Below are 18,900 nucleotides of genomic sequence, written 5' to 3'. Positions count from 1 at the left end.
ACATAATCTCATAGACCCATCCTTCTTCTTAACAAAGATCACCGGGGCTCCCCAAGGAGACACACTCGGCCTAATAAAATTTTTTACTGGATAAGTCTTCAATCTGCTTCTTCAATTCAGATAATTCCAGAGGTGACATCCGGTATGGGGCAAGAGAGATAGGTCCCACACCAGGCAATAAGTCAATTGCAAATTCAATTTCCCTCTCTGGAGGAAAGTGCGGAATTTCATTCGGAAAGACATCCTCAAATTCAGAGACAATCAGAATACCAGAAATGGGCTCCTTAATGGCGCCTACCAGACCTCCTAACATAATAAACCCAGAATCTCCTTCCTTTAAGGATTTTATAACCCGAAGTACAGATAAGTAAGGAGACTTCCCTTCTTCATCATGAGATGAAACAGAAATGGTTTTACTGCAGCAGTCAATCTTCACACAGTATTTAGACAACCAGTCCATTCCCAAAATCAGATTTACAGATGCAAGATGCAAAACAATAAAATCGGCAGAATACTCCTTGCCTTCATACTTGAATTTCACATCTTCACAAATATACTTTTCATTAAAAACATTCCCCACAGCCGTAACAATACGCATAGGAGTTTTCATTATTGTCAAAGGCAGACCAAATGCGTCGGCTACATAATCAGCAATAAAAGAATGTGTGGCACCAGAATCAAATAATACACTAAGCAGTTCATCTTTAATAGAAATCATACCTCGCACCAAAGTAGAGGATTTCTCAGCCTCTGGCTGAGTCACTGCATACACTCGGGCAGTAGGAGGTGGGAGAGGTAGAGATGGCTCCTCAATCATCATAGGGGCCGGGGTAGCCTGAATTGCAGAAACCTGTCCCCCACTAAAAGGGCAGTCTTTTATAAAATGCCCGGGTTGACCACACTTATAACAAAGACCTTTTTCTTTCCTGCAGACCCCTGCATGGGCTCTTCCACAGATAGCACATTGAGGAACAGATTTAAAATTCCCCTGCTTTGAATTCCCTATCTTCTTGAACTTACCATCAGACTGCTTCACCTGCAAACCTTTTCCCTTAGAATTTCCAGTATTACTTTTAGGACCAGAATTAGAAGCTGCTTGGTCCTTGTGCTTTCTTCTGTAATATTCTTGAATATTTTTACACTTTTTAACAAGTGCAGCAAAAGTATCAAATGAGTCACCTGCAAGTTTTTCAGAGATGTTATCATGTAATCCTCTATGAAATTTAAAAATCAAGTCATCTTCTGTAGGTGGAGCTCTCTGGAAATGAGAGTATTTGGCCAGCTTATTGAACTTATTCAAGTATTCATCAATAGACATCTGACCCTGCTTTAGTTCTTCAAATTCACCCTTCTTCCTTATCCGGGATTCAGCCGGAAAGTATTTCAGCAAGAATTGCCTTTCAAATAAAGGCCAGGTAATAGCATAACCCTGACATTCCAAGGGCAGACGGGTATTTCTCCACCAATCAGCTGCATCATTCTGTAACATATAAGAAGCATACAACAATTTCTGCTGATCATCACACTCCATGACAGTAAAAATGCGATCCAATTCTTCTAACCACTGAATTGCAGCAATAGGATCAATGCCTCCTTTATAATTTGGTGGTGCATGTTTTCGGAAGGGATTAAGCATTCTTTCTCTTTGCTCTCTATTAGTGGCTGGTTGTGCCACACCACCCCTGTGACTAGATTCTTCATTCATATCATTATTTCCTTCACCCTCCACCACAATGGGATTTTCAGGAGGAGGAACATGCTGTTGTGGTTGTGGCTGTGGCTGTGGCTGTTGCTGTGGACCTTGTCCACCAGCCCTTACTTCAGCCAATAGTAATCTCATCATTTCAACATTTGCCAGTTTGCTTGCTTCCATCATTTGTTGATTGGCCAACCTATTAGCCTCTATCAGATCTTGATTTGCTTTCATCATTACTTCCAACTCTCGCTGCCTAGCTGCATCCATATTTTGCTGCATTTCAGTTAAGGCCGTTATCATTGGATCTAGCTGTAAAGAACCACCTCGCTGAGTTACACGTGGCCTAGCCAAATCAGCTATAGTTGGATTTGTCGGGTCCATAGGAGGATCCAGAGTCCTTCTTGGGCGAACCATAATTCTGCATATTTCACACAAAGGAATGAGTTAGCTACGCTCACACGCAGTGATCAGACATGCATATCATAGTACTCCAAGGAAAACACTCTAGAACATAATAACCCGAACAATTTATGCAATATTTCACAGGCTCTCCTAGAGAAACTGCTCTGATACCATAGATGTAACATCCCCGTCTCGAGCCGGTTCAATTAACATACATATGATATAAACAGATACAGCGGAAGACTTATCTTACGGAAATACGGGCTAACTTTTTAGTTTTCTTCTTAACTTCATATAAAGCATAACCAAAAGTCGGACAGAGTAACCTCTGTAAATCGGACAACTGGGGATTTTCCAATCCCACTCCCAAGAGTTCCTGATAGACAGTTTCAATAATATTCATATTCAGAAGTACCGGTCATGCAATATAATCAGATACCCATCCATGGGCGCATGCAGAAATTGGCTCTGTGCCACTAATCTAATAGCATGCAGTCTAATACAGAAACATAACTGAATACTACATAGTCCTATCAACATGCCTGAATACAAAAGGTACATGCATCAACTGAATGACATGTACAAGACATATAAAGGCCATATACAAAATACAGGATCTAACATAATGATCCATCACTACGGAAATACGAAATACATAGGTACACTCCAAAAAAATTAGTAGCCTAGAGCTACTCAAAATACTGATCCGTCAAATGTCTCAGCCCCGTGTCGTCTCCCTGCCTAACGAAGGCTCACCGGAAGTCTGTGCACCTGAAAATGTTGCCCCAACGAGGGGTAAGATTTCAAATCTCAGTAAGCTCCAGGTTTATAGAGAATCCTCCATACCTCTGGCTCACTCCTGCATGAAAGTCAGATACAGAGTATACCAGTACAACATATAACAGATATCATAACAGAACAGAACATATAACCATATCATAACAGAGGTGTGCGCTGTAATTCCCAAGGGATGACCCCAAGCGGAATTCAACGCACGTGTTCCCAAGGGATGACCCCAAGCGGAACCAGAGTATCTCAGAGGTGTACATTGTCAATCTCAGGAAAAACCCCAAGAAGACATCAGTGTACGAGAAGTCAATATAGAACTCATATCATACCCAGTCATATCATATCGTCTCATATCAAATCATATCATATTATATCAAATCATATCATCAAATCACTCTATATGAATGCACCTATACAGAGTATCAACAACAATCATATAGTCCAACCACAGTTCACTAACCATGGTGGAGCACTCAAGTAGGAAAAGACTCCTTAAACATAGAGCTTACCTCTTGAAGCTTTACCAATACGCTTACTTGTTGCACAAGTTACTTATATGTCTTCAAGAGATTCCGATCCTTTTTAGTCCCTAGGTACACCTAGATCAAGAATCCACCAATCCAAAATCAATAAAATGTCATCATGCCTAGCTTTCACAGAAGGCATACATTTTATCGCTTATATTCATTTCTTTATATTTTTACCAATCCTATGCCAATACACAAGTCTAGACCACCTTATACTCGTTAGCGTTCTTTAATTTAATCAAGTGTTCACTTGAGAATTCTCCAATATAATTCTTGCCACTTTCCTTAAAAGGCTGTGGACCTACCTAGAGGAGAACAAAATATCTTTCAACGATTTTTAATTCATCTCACTTTCTTTAACTCATTCATTTTATACATTGCATTACAACACATTTTATTAAAATAAGATGTGACAAAATGTCCCCTATACTACCCTCTAGGTCGAACATTATAAGGAAAAGGCAAGGGCTCTTTTCTTATTAATTACATGTAACTTACACATACAAATGTATGTTTCCATATTGTTCTAACTTAATGTTTGAACATCAAGTCCCTCACCACTCTCCATAGCCTAAACATAGGGAATCAAGACACAAAGGATTTTTCCCACTTTGGCCTTTACACTAATTTACAAAATTCATACTCACTCCAACACATTAGACACTCTAACTATATCAAATAAAATTTTGCACAATGCCCCCTATGTGACCCATCATGGCCGAAGCATAGAGGAGGGCATAGGATTTTTTTCTAATTTTTTTACATACATATTAACACTTATTTTCATTTCCTAAATCCAAAACATCAAGGATTCATCATCAATCAAAGTTTAACACACAATGCTTTACCACCAAAGCATATTCATAATTTTATAACTTAAATAATCAAGACACTACCATGAAAATAGAGGTTTGTTACCTCTAATCAACTACCAAAGCCTAGAAGACACATCTCCAAGCAAGGCTCCTTCAAAAATGCACCTTTTCTTCCTTGAGATGACCAGTATCTCTCTCCACACACGAAATCAGCTCAAACGGAGGGGTGGCATAGCTTCCTTGGACGATTTCCTATGAGATTGGTATATTGGGTGGAAGATTTGGTGGCTTAACCATGGAGAAATCAAAGAAGGAAGAAGACAACCCCAAACCCTTCCCCCATGGCTGCAGCTCGGTTTTGAGAGTGAGGAGAGGAGAGAGAAACTGATTTGGAAATGAGACTTAAGTGACTTAAGAAGGTGAGCACATGTGGCCCTTTACCCGGGTATTTTTCTTTCGCGTATTTTCACTTAAACTAACCCGGAACTAACTCAAAGCTACAAATATATTTTTATTTTTCTAAAATCATTTATATTACTTTTGAATTCTTACAAAACAATATTCATAATTCACAGTATGATTTTTGCACCGTTTTTGACGAAATGCATTGTGAATCACTAATTGTACTTCATTTACTTATGAAACTTATACTTATCATTTTCTTGGGCCTATATTGACTTTCTTGGCATATATTGGACTTTCTTATTTTTATTTCATCAATTATTTATTTCTGGACTCCACCAGTTGCTTAAACAGCAGTACAAAATACCTGGTAGAAACACTATTCACGAGATTTTCACGGAAAGTGCCAGACTATACAATTTTTCATTCTGAACTCATATTTGTCGTCAGAATTGTCAAATTATGTCTCTCAAATCATTTTGCTTATTTAAGCTCTATCGGTTAATTAAAAAGATTGCGAATTCTCCGACAGAACGCACTGTTCATAACATAGTCATGATTACAGTCAAAATACTCGGAATCACTCACTGAACCTAATTATGGCATTTAAATCCTTAAATTAAATCTCTAATTAAGATTTACCATTCTTGGGGAGCACCGGTCATTTTTATGAAGAAGAAGGACGGGACAATGCGATTGTGCACCGACTACAGGCAGCTGAACAAGGTGACAATCAAGAACAAGTATCCCTTTCCTCGGATTGATGATCTGTTGGATCAGCTTAGGGGTGCTTGCGTGTATTCCAAGATTGATTTCCGGTCCGGATACCATAAGATTCGGGTGAAGCCGGAGGATGTCCCGAACACCGCATTTCGTTCAAGATACGGTCACTTTGAGTATTTGTTGATTCCATTTGGACTCACCAATGCACCTGCGGTGTTCATAGATTACATGAACCGGATTTTCCAGCCGTACCTGGATCAGTTTGTGATCGTCTTCATTGACGATATTTTGATTTACTCCAAGACGGAGGAGGAGCATGTGGAGCATTTGAGAACTGTTCTGCAAGTGTTGAAGGAGAAGAAGCTGTATGCGAAACCTTCAAAATGTGAGTTTTGGCTCAAGTCTGTGAAGTTCCTTGGGCATGAGATTTCTGCTGAAGAAGTTGCAGTGGATCCGAACAAGATCGAGGTCGTACTGGATTGGGAGAGACCCAAGACAGTTACGGAAGTGAGGAGCTTTATGGGTTTGGCAGGTTACTATCGGAGGTTCATCAAGGGATTCTCCACCATGGTTTTGCCATTGACTCGCCGTACCCGGAAGGAGACTCCATTTGTGTGGACTCACGAGTGTGAGGTTTGTTTTTAGGAGTTGAAGGAGAGACTGACTACTGCACCTGTGTTGGTCCTTCCTGATCCTGCGCTTGAGATTGAGCTTTACACCGACGCCACCGGGAAGGGGCTAGGTTGTGTGGTGATGCAGTTGGGCAAAGTGATTGCCTATGCTTCGAGGCAGTTGAAACCTCATGAGGAGAACTACCCTACTCATGACTTGGAGTTGGCTGCTATTGTGTTTGCTTTCAAGATTTGGAGGCATTATCTTTTTGGTTTGAGATTTGTGGTGTTCAGTGACCACAAGAGTTTGAAGTACCTGTTTGACCAGAAGGAGTTGAACATGAGGCAGAGGAGATGGATGGAGCTCATAAAGGACTACGACTTCGAGCTGAGGTATCATCCTGGCAAGGCCAATGTGGTAGCTGATGCTTTGAGTCGGATAGCCAGTAGCTCATCCAGTTTGTTACTTGGTAACTTTGATGTGGTTGAGAAGTTCCGAGACTTGGCAGTGACCGCTCCGCGTGAGGGTGTACTTCTCAAGATGGAAGCAGCAGACGTTGTGAATGAGCTGTTAGAAAAGATCAAAGAGGCACAAGTTCAGAGAGAGTGTCTGGATTATGTGAAGAACCAAGACAGTGTGTCTTGGAATGATGATGGACTTCTTTTTACCCTAATAATTATTATGAGACTCTAATAATTATGGTAAGTGATTAAGAATGTTGAAAGTCGCTTTTCGGAAGAAAAGTGCAGATACCGGTTCTGCTAGTCGGTATAAATGCGTTCGAAAAAAGTATCCCGGAAAATTATTATAAGTGCATGATAATTACTAGAATAATAAATAGGACTTGTAAAACGAGTTTCAAGTCCAAATAATGAGAACTGGTACCAGAAACTGATACTGGCTATGAAAAGCGCATACCGGAAAGTTGTTCCGAAAAATATAATAAAAATATGATAATTCTTGTAAAATTGAGTAGTTTAAGAATCTTGAGTTTGGGATTAAAATGCTAAGCGTAGCAATTAAAGTTAATACTGTGTGTTTAAGTGTGTTTGGGCTATAAATACTCTTATTATGGGCACAAAACCCTAGGATCAAATTTCTATACGTGAGTTTGGAGCTGACCATCTGCTGGTTACTGTTCCATTGGCCTTCCCTTACATTTCTTGAGCCAAGTTGTGATCTTTCTTAATTTTCTTCACATTTTCTCCTTGTAAACACTTGTGGGTGGCTTTGTAAGGGTGAAAGATAGCTTTGTCTTGGTGTTCCAACTACTGTGTTTGAGGGTGGTAGGCTGAGTTGGTGAGCTTGAGTTGGTTGAGACTTTGTTAAGGCATTTTGAGCTACAAAGTATCACCTTTGGGGAAGAAAGAACTCATCTTGTTGAGCCATTTTCGTTTTCCTTGGAAGTCAGAAGTGTTGGAGCTGTTTGGAGAGCTCCAAGAGCCCTTATCTTTCTGTTTTGAGCTTTGATATGTTGTACTAACCTTTGATCATGAGTTTAATGCTTAAAAATGGAACCTTGATGCATGTAATGGTTAAAAGATGATAACCTAATGTTGGGAAATGCTTAACACACCTAGAAATGCATGTGTTAGTGTCTAAAATCGGTAAAAACCCAACATTGGAAGGATATCTTCACGAAATACAGTTTCTGCATTCTGTCGTGAAATATCCGGATATCTTCCCGTGAAATATCCGGATATTTGATATCCGAATATGGGGATCTGGATATCCGGATATTAGGGGTTTGTGGACCCTAGAGTGATGAAGTTGAACTTCTGTAATTAATGAACTAAGTCAGAATCATGTGATTACGGGCTTGTGGCTTTGTTAGAAGCCTTAAGACGTAAATCGTTAAAGGAGAACGTAGTCTTTATGTTAATGCTTTTGAGCTTTGTATGTTGATACACTTGTTGGTCCATATCAGATTGTGATCTGCTGTGTGTTGGACTTGAGCCGTGTGGACTCTTGGCATTGGATAGTGAGCTTGCAGGGTAAGCTTTCGTATCCTCAGTTTAGCCATGTTGTGGTTCCACCATGTCCCATGGGGGTATGGTTATATGCATGCTGTGTTACATGCTTTTGATGTTTTGGAAATGCTATTGAGCTGTTATATGCTAGTGCCTTTATGATATGCATGTGGTGTTCCACCTATACGGTAAGCCTGAGTATGTGGTACATACAAGATGGTGAGGCTGTGGGTGAGGTGCAAGCGGTGTTCCTTGTACTACATGTAGGTATATACGTATTCCTGCATTTCTCTGGCCAGTAGAATAGTGATAAACACACATGGCATGAATATCTGTTGCACTGCATAGTTTTGGAACTGATATTGATATAAATGCTTTTATAACTTATATTGCACATGTAAGTGAGCTTGGGGTGGAAGATCCTTGAGGACCCCTTGTCTTACTGAGATTTCTTGTTTAGAGATCTCACCCCACGTTTGGGGAATGCTTATTTCAGGGTCAGGTAATGTTGAGACCTCAGGCGGTAGGAGGCCGGAGCTGAGTTAGATATTGATGACATTATATGCTGACATGTTGGATGTTGGATATGCATGCTGCCTTTATGCTTTGAGATTCATTTTATGTTTATGATTATCTTGTTGAGATGCTGTTGATTTGGTGAGCATGGGGATTGTCCATGACACTAGTCTTGTTTATGTCTTGTTTATTTGGAGTTGTAATAATGTATCAGGATATTGTCCGGACTACGTGATGTAGATATGTGATTTAGATACTCACTTTATTTATATATTGAGGTATTTCAGTATATGTCTTATTGCAATTTACATTCAGGCGATATTTTATGAAATTGATTAAGTAATCAACTTGGCTAAGTATAATGACGTCATAATTGGAAAAGAAAAAGAATATTCCGCATTTTAATTAAGCGTAGCTTAATACGATGTAATGATAACACTACCGGATATATACGGGGTGTTACAGTTACACACTGTTAAAAAGGTCTTTGACATTAGAGACTTGATAGAAGACCAGAAGGTCGCTGTCTGTTATGAATCCAAAGAAGAGAAAAACAATAAGTATCCATTCTATGATTAGGTCCCATTTATGATGAATAGAATGAAGAGTAAGATGATGAGAATCTCATTATGGATGCTCCAATTTATGACAAGTTCTCTATCTATGATGTACGATTGGGAGCAAGACGATGAGAATCCAGAGGCAAAAAAAAATCTTTTATATTGATTTCGGTAGAAAGTCAACTACTATAAATTCTAATATCTCTGACAAAGTGAAAGTTCTACCCAAAGATGTCATGTGGAATGATCCTTCAATCAATAAGTCTTTCGTTTGCAAGTAATAATATGAATTTGGACACAACGAGCATCACAACATCATGCTCTATGGAGATAAAGATTTATATTTTGGTAGAAGTGTAATTGGAGATCGTCAAGTGCAATGGGACTTGATATTTCATAAGGCAGAATTTGCCTATGACGGATCACATATGCGATCATTAAATCAAACTACAGGCAATAGTCCTTTTAGGATAGTCTATGGGTTTTGTCCTCTTACTCCCTTAGAAATCACATTATTTCTAGTTCCCAAGCAGTTTAGTTCAAATGTAGATGAACATTCCAAGCATATCAAAGAATTGCATTCACAAGTTCTACCAATAATTAGGGAATTTGGTGATATTGTGCCTCAAGAATTGTCTCCTGAATTACCACCTGAAGAAAGTTAATGAAGATGACACAGATTCGAGGGCAAATCTTTTTCTAGCGGGGGAAGATGATGCACTCGAATTGCTAGATTTGGATTAGACTCAAATTTGGATAGCCAACTCGAAATGGGCTTCTGAGCAAGACTCGTCGCGTTGCCATAGGCATCAATAGTTTTGGGCCTTTATATAGTTTATTCCATGATTTAGGGATTTTCAATAATTCTTAATTATTTCCCTTTTAGTTATTCTTAGATTATGTTAGAGTGTGTGTTAATTATGCGTTATCTCCTTTGATTGCACGTAATTATAGTTATTTACCTTTTTTGTTATTTTATTTTGACTACTTAAGGCTTGGAGAACCCTATTGTTATTTGGTTATTTTTGGTTGATAAAATTCAAAAAAGAGAAATAGCATTTTCTCACAATCATTGTTTTCAGTCTTTCTTTCCGTTTAGAAATGATTTACTGTTTCGGCAATAGTTACTGTCACGTAACTTTTGAATTCAAACACGAAAAATGAAAACAAATATATAAATATATATGTATATATATAGTAATCATCAATTATAAAATTCAATGTTTTGTTAAAAATGTAGTGGGTTAAAGAGAAATAACATTTTCATACATCAACATCATACATCATAATTGGAAAATCATAAATTCTAAACACAATGCTTTGATACCATATGTTAGTTTTATTTTTTTCATGTTCAAACATTAAATAATAAGAGCACAAATAAAGATCTTAAGAATTCATGATTTTCACATTGTTATGTTTATGTCAAGATGCGAAAGATTATTTGTTCTTCAAATGATCTTTCTTGAAATCTTTTTCAATCTCTTTACCTACTTTAACGTGCTCTCCTTTCTTGATGGAAAACTTGAGGCGTCTCTAATGGTCAGAGAATGATGAACAAGTTTCTATCTTTTATATAAATTTTTTATCCAAAAGATGTGACTCTTCACATCCAATGGATATGACTACTCCCATCAAGCACTCAAGAAACCTCTTCCCAAAATTCATTTGCCAATGATCATTTAGCCCCTTCATTAATTATTAAATCATATGCATTTATCACAAACACATGAGACATTTCTTACATACTCTTGTCAAATGTGTACCTCAAAATGACAAGTTTTCTTATATTCAAACAACACCATATGACCATGATCTAGGGAGTAATATGTAGCAAATTATTTCCAACCTTTCTCAAGACAAATGTCACAATCATATTTACTCCAAAATACTTCCTATTCAGTGTCATCTGGAGGCTGGAGAAACATTGGGTTTGACATGTCACCACCATATTTCCTAATGAAACTTTTTGGAATATTCTGCAAAAAACATTTTGTTAGCACGTATAGTTAAAGGAACATCAACCAATGTGCCACAGTTTGGCAGATTTTTTATCCAAATACAACGTGAACAATACTTTTTACCTCACTATTACACGTCGAAGTTCGCTACGACTGGTAGCGAACTTTGTCGCCAATAATTTTATGACACTTGACATACTTTCGTAGGAAAAACTGACTAGACCAAGTTCGTTATAAGTGATAGAGAACTTGGTACTTTATGTGGCACACAAATAATATCATGTGTCACAAAATCATTAGCTATGAAGTTCGCTACCATTCTGAGCGAACTTCGACGCCTGACAGTCTGGTAAAAAGTACTAGTGGCACTTTGGTCACTGTTTCATAGTTAAATTCATAAGCATAACAGAAATATTCAAATGTACCTCATAATAAAAATCCAAAAATAAAATACACGGAGAAAAAAATGAGATGAAAGAAAGAATGTGTAACACCCCGTTCTAGAACCGGTTTGTTAACATCGCATTATGATATTAAGCGCAGTTACAATCACATGGGTTCAATTAAAATCCGGATAAATTTTTCATTTTAAAACGTACCGAACTTATAATACCCATTTTCGTGATCATAACCATATTACCTTGCGGAAACAGATAAATTAAGCTTAACACCATGTTCATTTTCCATTTTTAAACCATTAATTTACTTCTTATTTAGTTCACAACTTCTACTATATTGTAGGTTTCTTCATTAGCTATGCGTGGCTTCAAACCGCGCTCAAATCGGAGCACTGTAGCCCAAGTTAGGACAATTGAAGCAACACAAGAGAGTGTTGGTCACAGGCCCCGCGCGCTTCAGCGCGCTACCGGGCGCTCAAGCGCGCGCTATCGGGCGCTAAAGCCTCCATCTGGGCGCTTAAGCGCACGGAGGCAGTAAGCATCAGGCATTCCAGTGTGGATGGGCGCCTAAGCGCGCATCAGGGCGCTCAAGCGCGCTACCCTGGGCGCTTAAGCTCCCACTGGGACGTTTTAGCGCGCAGAGACAGAAGCATCTCCTCCCTCAGTGGCTAGGGGCGCTTAAGCGCGGACCAGGGCGCTCAAGCGCGCAACCCTGGGCGCTTCAGCCCCACCCTGGGCGCTAAAACACGAGGGGGCAGTAAGCCTCCCAACTTTCTGCAGCAAAGGGCGCTTAAGCGCACGCCAGGGCGCTCCAGCGCGCAATCCTGGGCGCTTAAGCCCCCACTTGGGCGCTCCAGCGCGAGGAGGCAGAATGCATTGGCACTCGCAGGGGCAGCAGGGCGCTTGGGCGCTCTCCTGGGCGCTTAAGCGCGCTGCCAGGGAATTCCAATTCCCACATTTCTCAAGTCCAAGCCTAGGGGAAGATGCATCCCCAATACCAACCCCAATTGTCCATGCCCCAAAACTAAATCCTAGCACTCATCCAACCTCTCCTCATGAGATTTAGCTAGAATTTGGGCAGCATGACCTTTGTTTTCTCATCGCTTACCAATTTAAACAAAGGGTACCTAATTGATTTTCAGCCCAACCAATTCAACAACTCCATACATAACAAGCATGCATATATTGAATTTCAAGTAGGCATCATTTACATTACATATCCTTTACAGATCATAGAACTTAGCTTACAAAACACTATGATCATTCCCTTGGCTCCCATCAACAAAAGGTGTAACCAAAGGCATGAGCATAGGCTAAGTTCATCCAATGAATCAAGATATACAAATGACCAAGGGCTTTCAAAATAAAATCCTATACATGTCAACTACAAAAGGCATGCATAAACTCAAAAGGAATGCCACATTTCATGCATAATCCAGATATGGCCACTTGCCACCAGAGGCTCCTGCAGCATCCTTACCTGAAAGGGGATCCCCACAACACGGGGTGAGATATACGAATATATCCAGTAAACCAGAGGTCCTTGGAGCATCTCTCCACCCCACAGTTCCATATCAGTGTAATAGCAATAACAATAATAATGCAGTAAATACATATCTATGCAAAGTGCAATACATCTCCAGGAGAAATCCCTCGAGCTCTCAAGCTGTCCTAAGGAAACTCAGATGCAAATAGTCCTACTGGCCAGCTAACTACCAAGTATGATTTACGCATCGTCATGCCACATACCAACATAGGGAAACACCATCCTATGCCACACCAAATGCATACACATACGTATAACAAAGCATTACACTATTTTATTGCATTTATATACACAATCACAACCTCTACCCTTTCAGGGCTTGGTAGAACAGTCAAGGGAATTACACCCAAGGTTCGAAGGCTTACCTCAATGCTTCAGTCGACCTTTGTTCTTCACCAACAGTTTCAGCAATCCACTTTTACAAATATACACCTATACAAGGGTAATGCAATTAACATATTGAATTCAAGGATAACTCATCATCATCAATCCAAGCTATCCTATTCATACCACAACACAAGGATGAGCTTACCAATTCCAATGAGCTATTCAAGCTCCATAGCTTGCTCCAATGGTTGATCACTCACGGTTGGTCCAAATGTCTCAATCCTAGACATCACAAGGACACAATCAATCATTCAACTCACTAATTGTTCAACATGCTAGAATACTAACCAATCCAAGCATGAATTTTCCAATATTATGAACAATTATCAAATGACTATCTAGGCTCATTTCCACCGATTAAATGTCGTTCCTAGCATTTTTCACAACATGCTCTAAGCTTAAATCTTCCTAGAACATAGTCAATTTACTCACAATTTCTAAAATTCCCACTTTACTATTCACAAAACCCTACTCATGAAATTTTCCATGAAAATAAGGTTCAAGGGTTTAAATCTTACCACCAATGGTTGCACAACAATGATGTGAGTGCTCCTCAAGCTCCCATGGAGGTAGAAGCCACCAAAACTCCAAAATCTCTCCAATGGCCGAATTTTTGAGAGGCAATATCCCTCTCCACAATGCTCCCCACTCAAAACAAAGCAAGGATTATGAAAGAGGAGGAGATTCTAAGCAATTTAGGCTTTTGAATCACTCAAATCGGTTAAGGTTTCCTCTCTCTCTCTTCCTCCCTTTCTTCTCCCTTCTTCTCCCTCTCCTTTCTTCTCTTCTGGTTCGACGGGTTGCTGGGGGAAATGTGGGATTCTTTTGGCTCTTAGTCACTTAACATAGGTTAAGTGGCTTTAAGCGGGTATTGGTTCATCTATCTATTCAACTCCAATAATTACCAAACTTTACCCAAAAGTCTGGAATATTATTCTAGGAATATTACTATTTTTATTTTTATATTTTGGGCACTTTCGCCAGTACCCATTTATACCCCTTAATTTTCACTGAGTACACTTTTTAACTCCAAAGTGACTCAGATTCATTTAATTAAGCCTTATACTTAATTTCACTCACTAAAACATGTTTAATTAATTAATTACACTAGATTTACTAATTAATTAAGTTGGGCTACTATAGAATGTTTACAAGTTTTCCATCTTCGAGACTTTCTCTAAGAATTATCTTGAAGAAAAGGGGAACAGTGACCATTTTGCCATTGTTCCCATACATTTTTAACTAAATGCCACGTCAATAGTCTTTTTTCTCAAACTGTCACGTGGGCAAGTTCGCTGGGCAAAGTACTGAACTGTGCTTGCTGATGCATCAACTTCCTGGTGGTGCACAAGTTCGCTAGCCAGAGTAGCAAACTTGGCTGCAATAAATGCTGACAGGTTTGGCAAGTTCGCTGCCCCTTAGAGCGAACTAGGTGTGCCACGTGTTTGACATGCACTTAGTTCACTGAGGGTCCAGGCGAACTATGTGCCATGTGGAAAAAGCCACATAGTTCGTCGTTGAATGGGACAACGAACTAGGTGCCAAGTGGCAGCCACTGACACAGTTCACTGTACCCTGTAGCGAACTCTGTGCCACGTGACAATTCCCTGAAAGTTTGCTGCATGGGACAGAGAACTACCTGCCGACAGTTACAGTTTAATGCCCTGTATAGGGAACTCAGTGCTATTTATACCCACACATTCCCTTCCACGCCCACTTTGTCATTCTGTTGCATTTTTCTTTGAAAGATCCCTTGTTTTTTGTTATTTGTTGCCATTTCAATTCATAACGAGTGAGAGTAACAATGATTTAATATGCATTTTATATTTCAATGGGAGAAGATATTTTGGACCGAACAGTCAGGTGTTTGAAGGAGATACGAAGATTTTCCGCATGAGTCCACTTTGCAAATATACTGAGCTGTAGAAAATAATATACAAGAAATTGAGATTACAACGAAGTCATCCCTGTCTCGACTGATTGCTAGATGCGCCTCTCGTAACCCGGTGCAGTGGGTTGCTGTGGAGGTTGTGGAGGATGAAGATGTGTCATTAGTAGTTGATGCATTTCGACAGCATGGACAGTCCTCATACATCGAGTTGTATGCGAAACTAAACATCGGTGGAAAGGCAAGCACTCAAAGTTACGTCCCTGCCAGTTACTCCATAGACATTAACGGGGAGCCGCAAGTAAATTCGGATGATATGCATGTCTCATCCCCACTAACAATGCCTTTAGATGTCATTCCTGCCCATGACATGTATGATCCCTCGTGGCGTACTGATAGTTTCGAGGAAGAGGTTGATGAAGGTCTTGTCCCTGACAGTGAGTCATTAGACACAGACGTTGATGGTGATTTCGAAATGGAGCCGTCTAATGCATTGTTTGAACCGATTCCATCACCGGGCATTGTTGGTACGCATGACCCACCACCTCCTGCAGGTTAGGTTATTTATCGTTGTTTTTATTTTATTTGAAATGGTATTAGTAATGACATGCGAACTTGGTGTCAAACAGGGGAGGATAGTGTACCATTTTGGTCGCAAATAAGTCATTACACAAATATTAACTGGGCACACCCCGATCAAGAGTGTCATGAAATGCAAGGGGCACAAGTACCAAATTGGCAGATGGGTCAAGAGTTATATAAGGACCAACAGTTTGAAAGCAAGTAGGATGTACAGATGGCCATCAAACAATATTGTATGGCAAATCATCACACAACTGTCGTGCTAAAAAGTGATATGAAAAGGCTAATAATGATTTGTCAAAATCACAATGACGGTTGTCCATGGAGGATGCAGGAATATCTTAAAAAAGGCGGTCATGAATGGTTAATAGGCATATGGAACAACATCCATACATGTGTTAGTCAATCACTTTCACAGGATCACAAACAACTTAACTCAAATTTCATTTGTTCGTTGATCATCGGTAAGTCAACCAGCCTCTCTATGTATACAATAAATACCGTTGTTATGCTAATACGCTATTGTTTGTCAAACCGCAAAAATGATACGTGAAGAGCCACGTGTTAAAATTGGTTTAATCCAGGAGAGGATTGCATCAAATCTAGGATTTCATATATCGTACAGAAAGGCCTGGAAAGCAAAGCATAAGGCAATTGTGAGGGATTTTGGGGATTGGGATGAGTCGTACGCATTTCTGTTGAGATGGTTGGATTATATGTTGTTATTTTCTCCAAGATCTGCTTATAAACTGGACTTGAATGATCATAGGATTGATGGTCGCCTCGATGGATCGCACAAGGTGTTCAAAAGGGTTTTTTGGACATTCAAACAGTGTTGTGATGCATTTAATTATTGTAAGCCTCTGCTCCAGATCAATGGGACACATTTGTATGGGAAATATCGCGGAACGCTATTGATCGCTACAGCCGTTGACTGTAACAATTATGTCTTGGATTGATCGCATTCTGAAGGGAAAATGGAGTATATCGTACGATGCTGAAGGAAGACGATTTGGCCACATGACTACAAACTTGTCCAAGTGTGTTAACAAGGTCCTTAAAGGTGTCAGAAACCTACCTATCACGTCTTTTGTGAGCATCATATACGCTAGGCTAAATCAATACTTTTGGCACACGGGCAGGAGGCCCAAGAAGAGATCGACAAAGGTAAGCGTTACACCAAAGTGTTCTGGGTATCATACGTTAAAAACCAACAAAAGGCTGCGACACACTTTGTTACGTCGTATGACAGACAGAAAACATGATTTGAAGTTCAAGAGTCTTACAATCAAAAAACCAATAAAGGCGAAAAGAAATGGTGGGTTTCGTTAGCTGATCGGGCATGCTAGTGTGGTGAGTTCACTGCTTTTAGGTACCCATGAAGTCATGTGATTGTAGCATGCAAATCAGTTAACCATGGCCCCTTATAGTACATTGATCCTGAATATAATGCATCATATCAATGCCAGGTATATTTCGGTCAGTGGTACCCAATTGGTAATGAAGATTTCATACCACCCAACCAAGGCCCAACCATTCTCCCGGATGTGTCACTTAGACGTCAAAAAGGCAACAAGAGTTCTTGGGGAATAATCCTGAATATAATGCATGTTTTCTTGGGGAATAATCGGGGAACTAGAGTTCTTTCAAGATCACATAGATTTAGGGTAACAAGGAATTGAGCCCTAATTAACTTAGATAGAATTGATTGGCATTATATTAAGAAAATGTTCTTGACTCTTTAATTCATAACATAACGAGGATATTGGGGGAAGTCGAAACCCTAACTACGCTTGTTTTAAATTCTTTAATCAATCATCATCTTTTTCAATTGACTTTTTAATTCTGAAATTTCTTTAATTGCATCTCATTACTTGTCTTTAATTTTTAAGTTCTTCAACTACAATTCTCTCCAATCCAACTTTTGATTGTCCAACTAAAACGCGATTAGCGAACTAGTGCTTGAAATTCCGATCCTCGTGGGAACAATCTCGTACTCCGGTACACTTTATTACTTTACGACCGGTGCACTTGCCGAGTCACAACAACTTCCCTCGCCTCGTCCGATGCCATGTGAACAACTGTCTCTATACGGTCACTATAAAATAGTACAATATGTTAAATTAATATGTTGACGATAAAATTATTAAATACAATATGTATAATATAAACCCTAAATGCATACCACATGCGTATGAACCGTCGATCGCTACGTCATCCACCATCGTGTATGATCAAAGAACCACTATATATAAGTACTGTTGACAGATAGGTGTCCATCAGATGTGTTAGCCTGAAGTCCCTGTAAAACGAGGGCATCCCTCGAATGCCATTGCGCTATGTACAGACCGTGGTGGTCCCTCCAGTCTACGTCACCATTACCAATAAGGGTAACAATCAGAAACTCGAAACACGGTAGTGGATCACTCGGGATCGAATGCCTATATCCAAACTGTCGCAGTACTCGATCAGGCTGCTGGTACACGACAACCTGGTAGTGTATGAGTTGACATACAATTAACCATCTGCGGGCCTCGTCGTTTAACGACTGATGTGCTGGGAATCCATGATAAGGCCTCCACCGTATCCTGCGGCTAGGCATAACGTCAATATGATGACGGTAGCGTCTGATGTGAGAGAAGACGAACCGTCTCGACGTATAAATGTTAAACCTGCAAACAAATTTGTGCAAACAAGATTACTAATTTATATAATGGACACAATATCTAAATTGGAATAAAAACATGATAATGCATTTAAATAATTACCTGGCTCCATATATAGCGTCGGGGTCAGTGACATCTGGGACACCAGTTGAGATGGTAGGGAAGTGCGTCCATGCCCACAAATGCAGCAATAAAGCACATCCTCCCATGTCTAACCGACTGGGCTTTGTGACCTTGCACAACTCCTTGTACAAGTTCGCAAGTATGGCAGAACCCCAAGAATATGTCCTCGTCTGCTAGAAATCGTCGAGGAATAATAAATATCGAGTCGGGACGAAGCTGGATGCAGTCTCAACGGATAACATCCTCCCAATATGCACAGGATCAAGGCATGCGTGTATCTCATCCGATCAACCTCAGTGCTGGCATGGTCTGCATAATGCAGAAATCTCTGATGAAG

General features: G+C 39.7%; 2 protein-coding genes and 1 long non-coding RNA gene across 3 annotated transcripts; all 3 read right to left on the bottom strand.

Moving 5' to 3' along the window:
• Positions 1-478: 478 nt before the first annotated feature.
• Positions 479-1,873, bottom strand: LOC133285921 (uncharacterized; the record flags this gene model as incomplete). The annotated part of the gene is made up of 2 exons (XM_061483236.1): positions 1,723-1,873; positions 479-1,125 (listed from the first exon to the last, which is right to left on the bottom strand). Coding segments are annotated over exons 1-2 (798 nt in total), but the record flags the coding sequence as incomplete, so codon positions are not given.
• A 10,912-nt stretch (positions 1,874-12,785) lies between these two features.
• LOC133285918 (uncharacterized) lies at positions 12,786-13,989 on the bottom strand. The gene is made up of 4 exons (XR_009748064.1): positions 13,823-13,989; positions 13,450-13,526; positions 13,283-13,349; positions 12,786-12,851 (listed from the first exon to the last, which is right to left on the bottom strand). It is a non-coding gene; the product is annotated as an uncharacterized LOC133285918 (long non-coding RNA).
• Positions 13,990-18,019: 4,030 nt separating this feature from the next.
• Positions 18,020-18,649, bottom strand: LOC133285920 (serine/threonine-protein phosphatase 7 long form homolog). Its single transcript, XM_061483235.1, has 2 exons — positions 18,543-18,649; positions 18,020-18,446 (listed from the first exon to the last, which is right to left on the bottom strand). The coding sequence occupies exons 1-2, from the start codon at positions 18,647-18,649 to the stop codon at positions 18,020-18,022; spliced, it is 534 nt and encodes a 177-aa protein (XP_061339219.1).
• Between the last annotated feature and the right edge of the window lie 251 nt (positions 18,650-18,900).

The sequence above is a fragment of the Gastrolobium bilobum genome, unplaced genomic scaffold (assembly GCF_033153095.1).
Source record: "Gastrolobium bilobum isolate Gb01-03AN ecotype WA unplaced genomic scaffold, APGP_CSIRO_Gbil_v1 utg65546, whole genome shotgun sequence".
In the NCBI taxonomy this organism is placed as follows: Eukaryota; Viridiplantae; Streptophyta; class Magnoliopsida; order Fabales; family Fabaceae; genus Gastrolobium; species Gastrolobium bilobum.
This window is presented reverse-complemented; position numbering and strand designations above follow the sequence as displayed.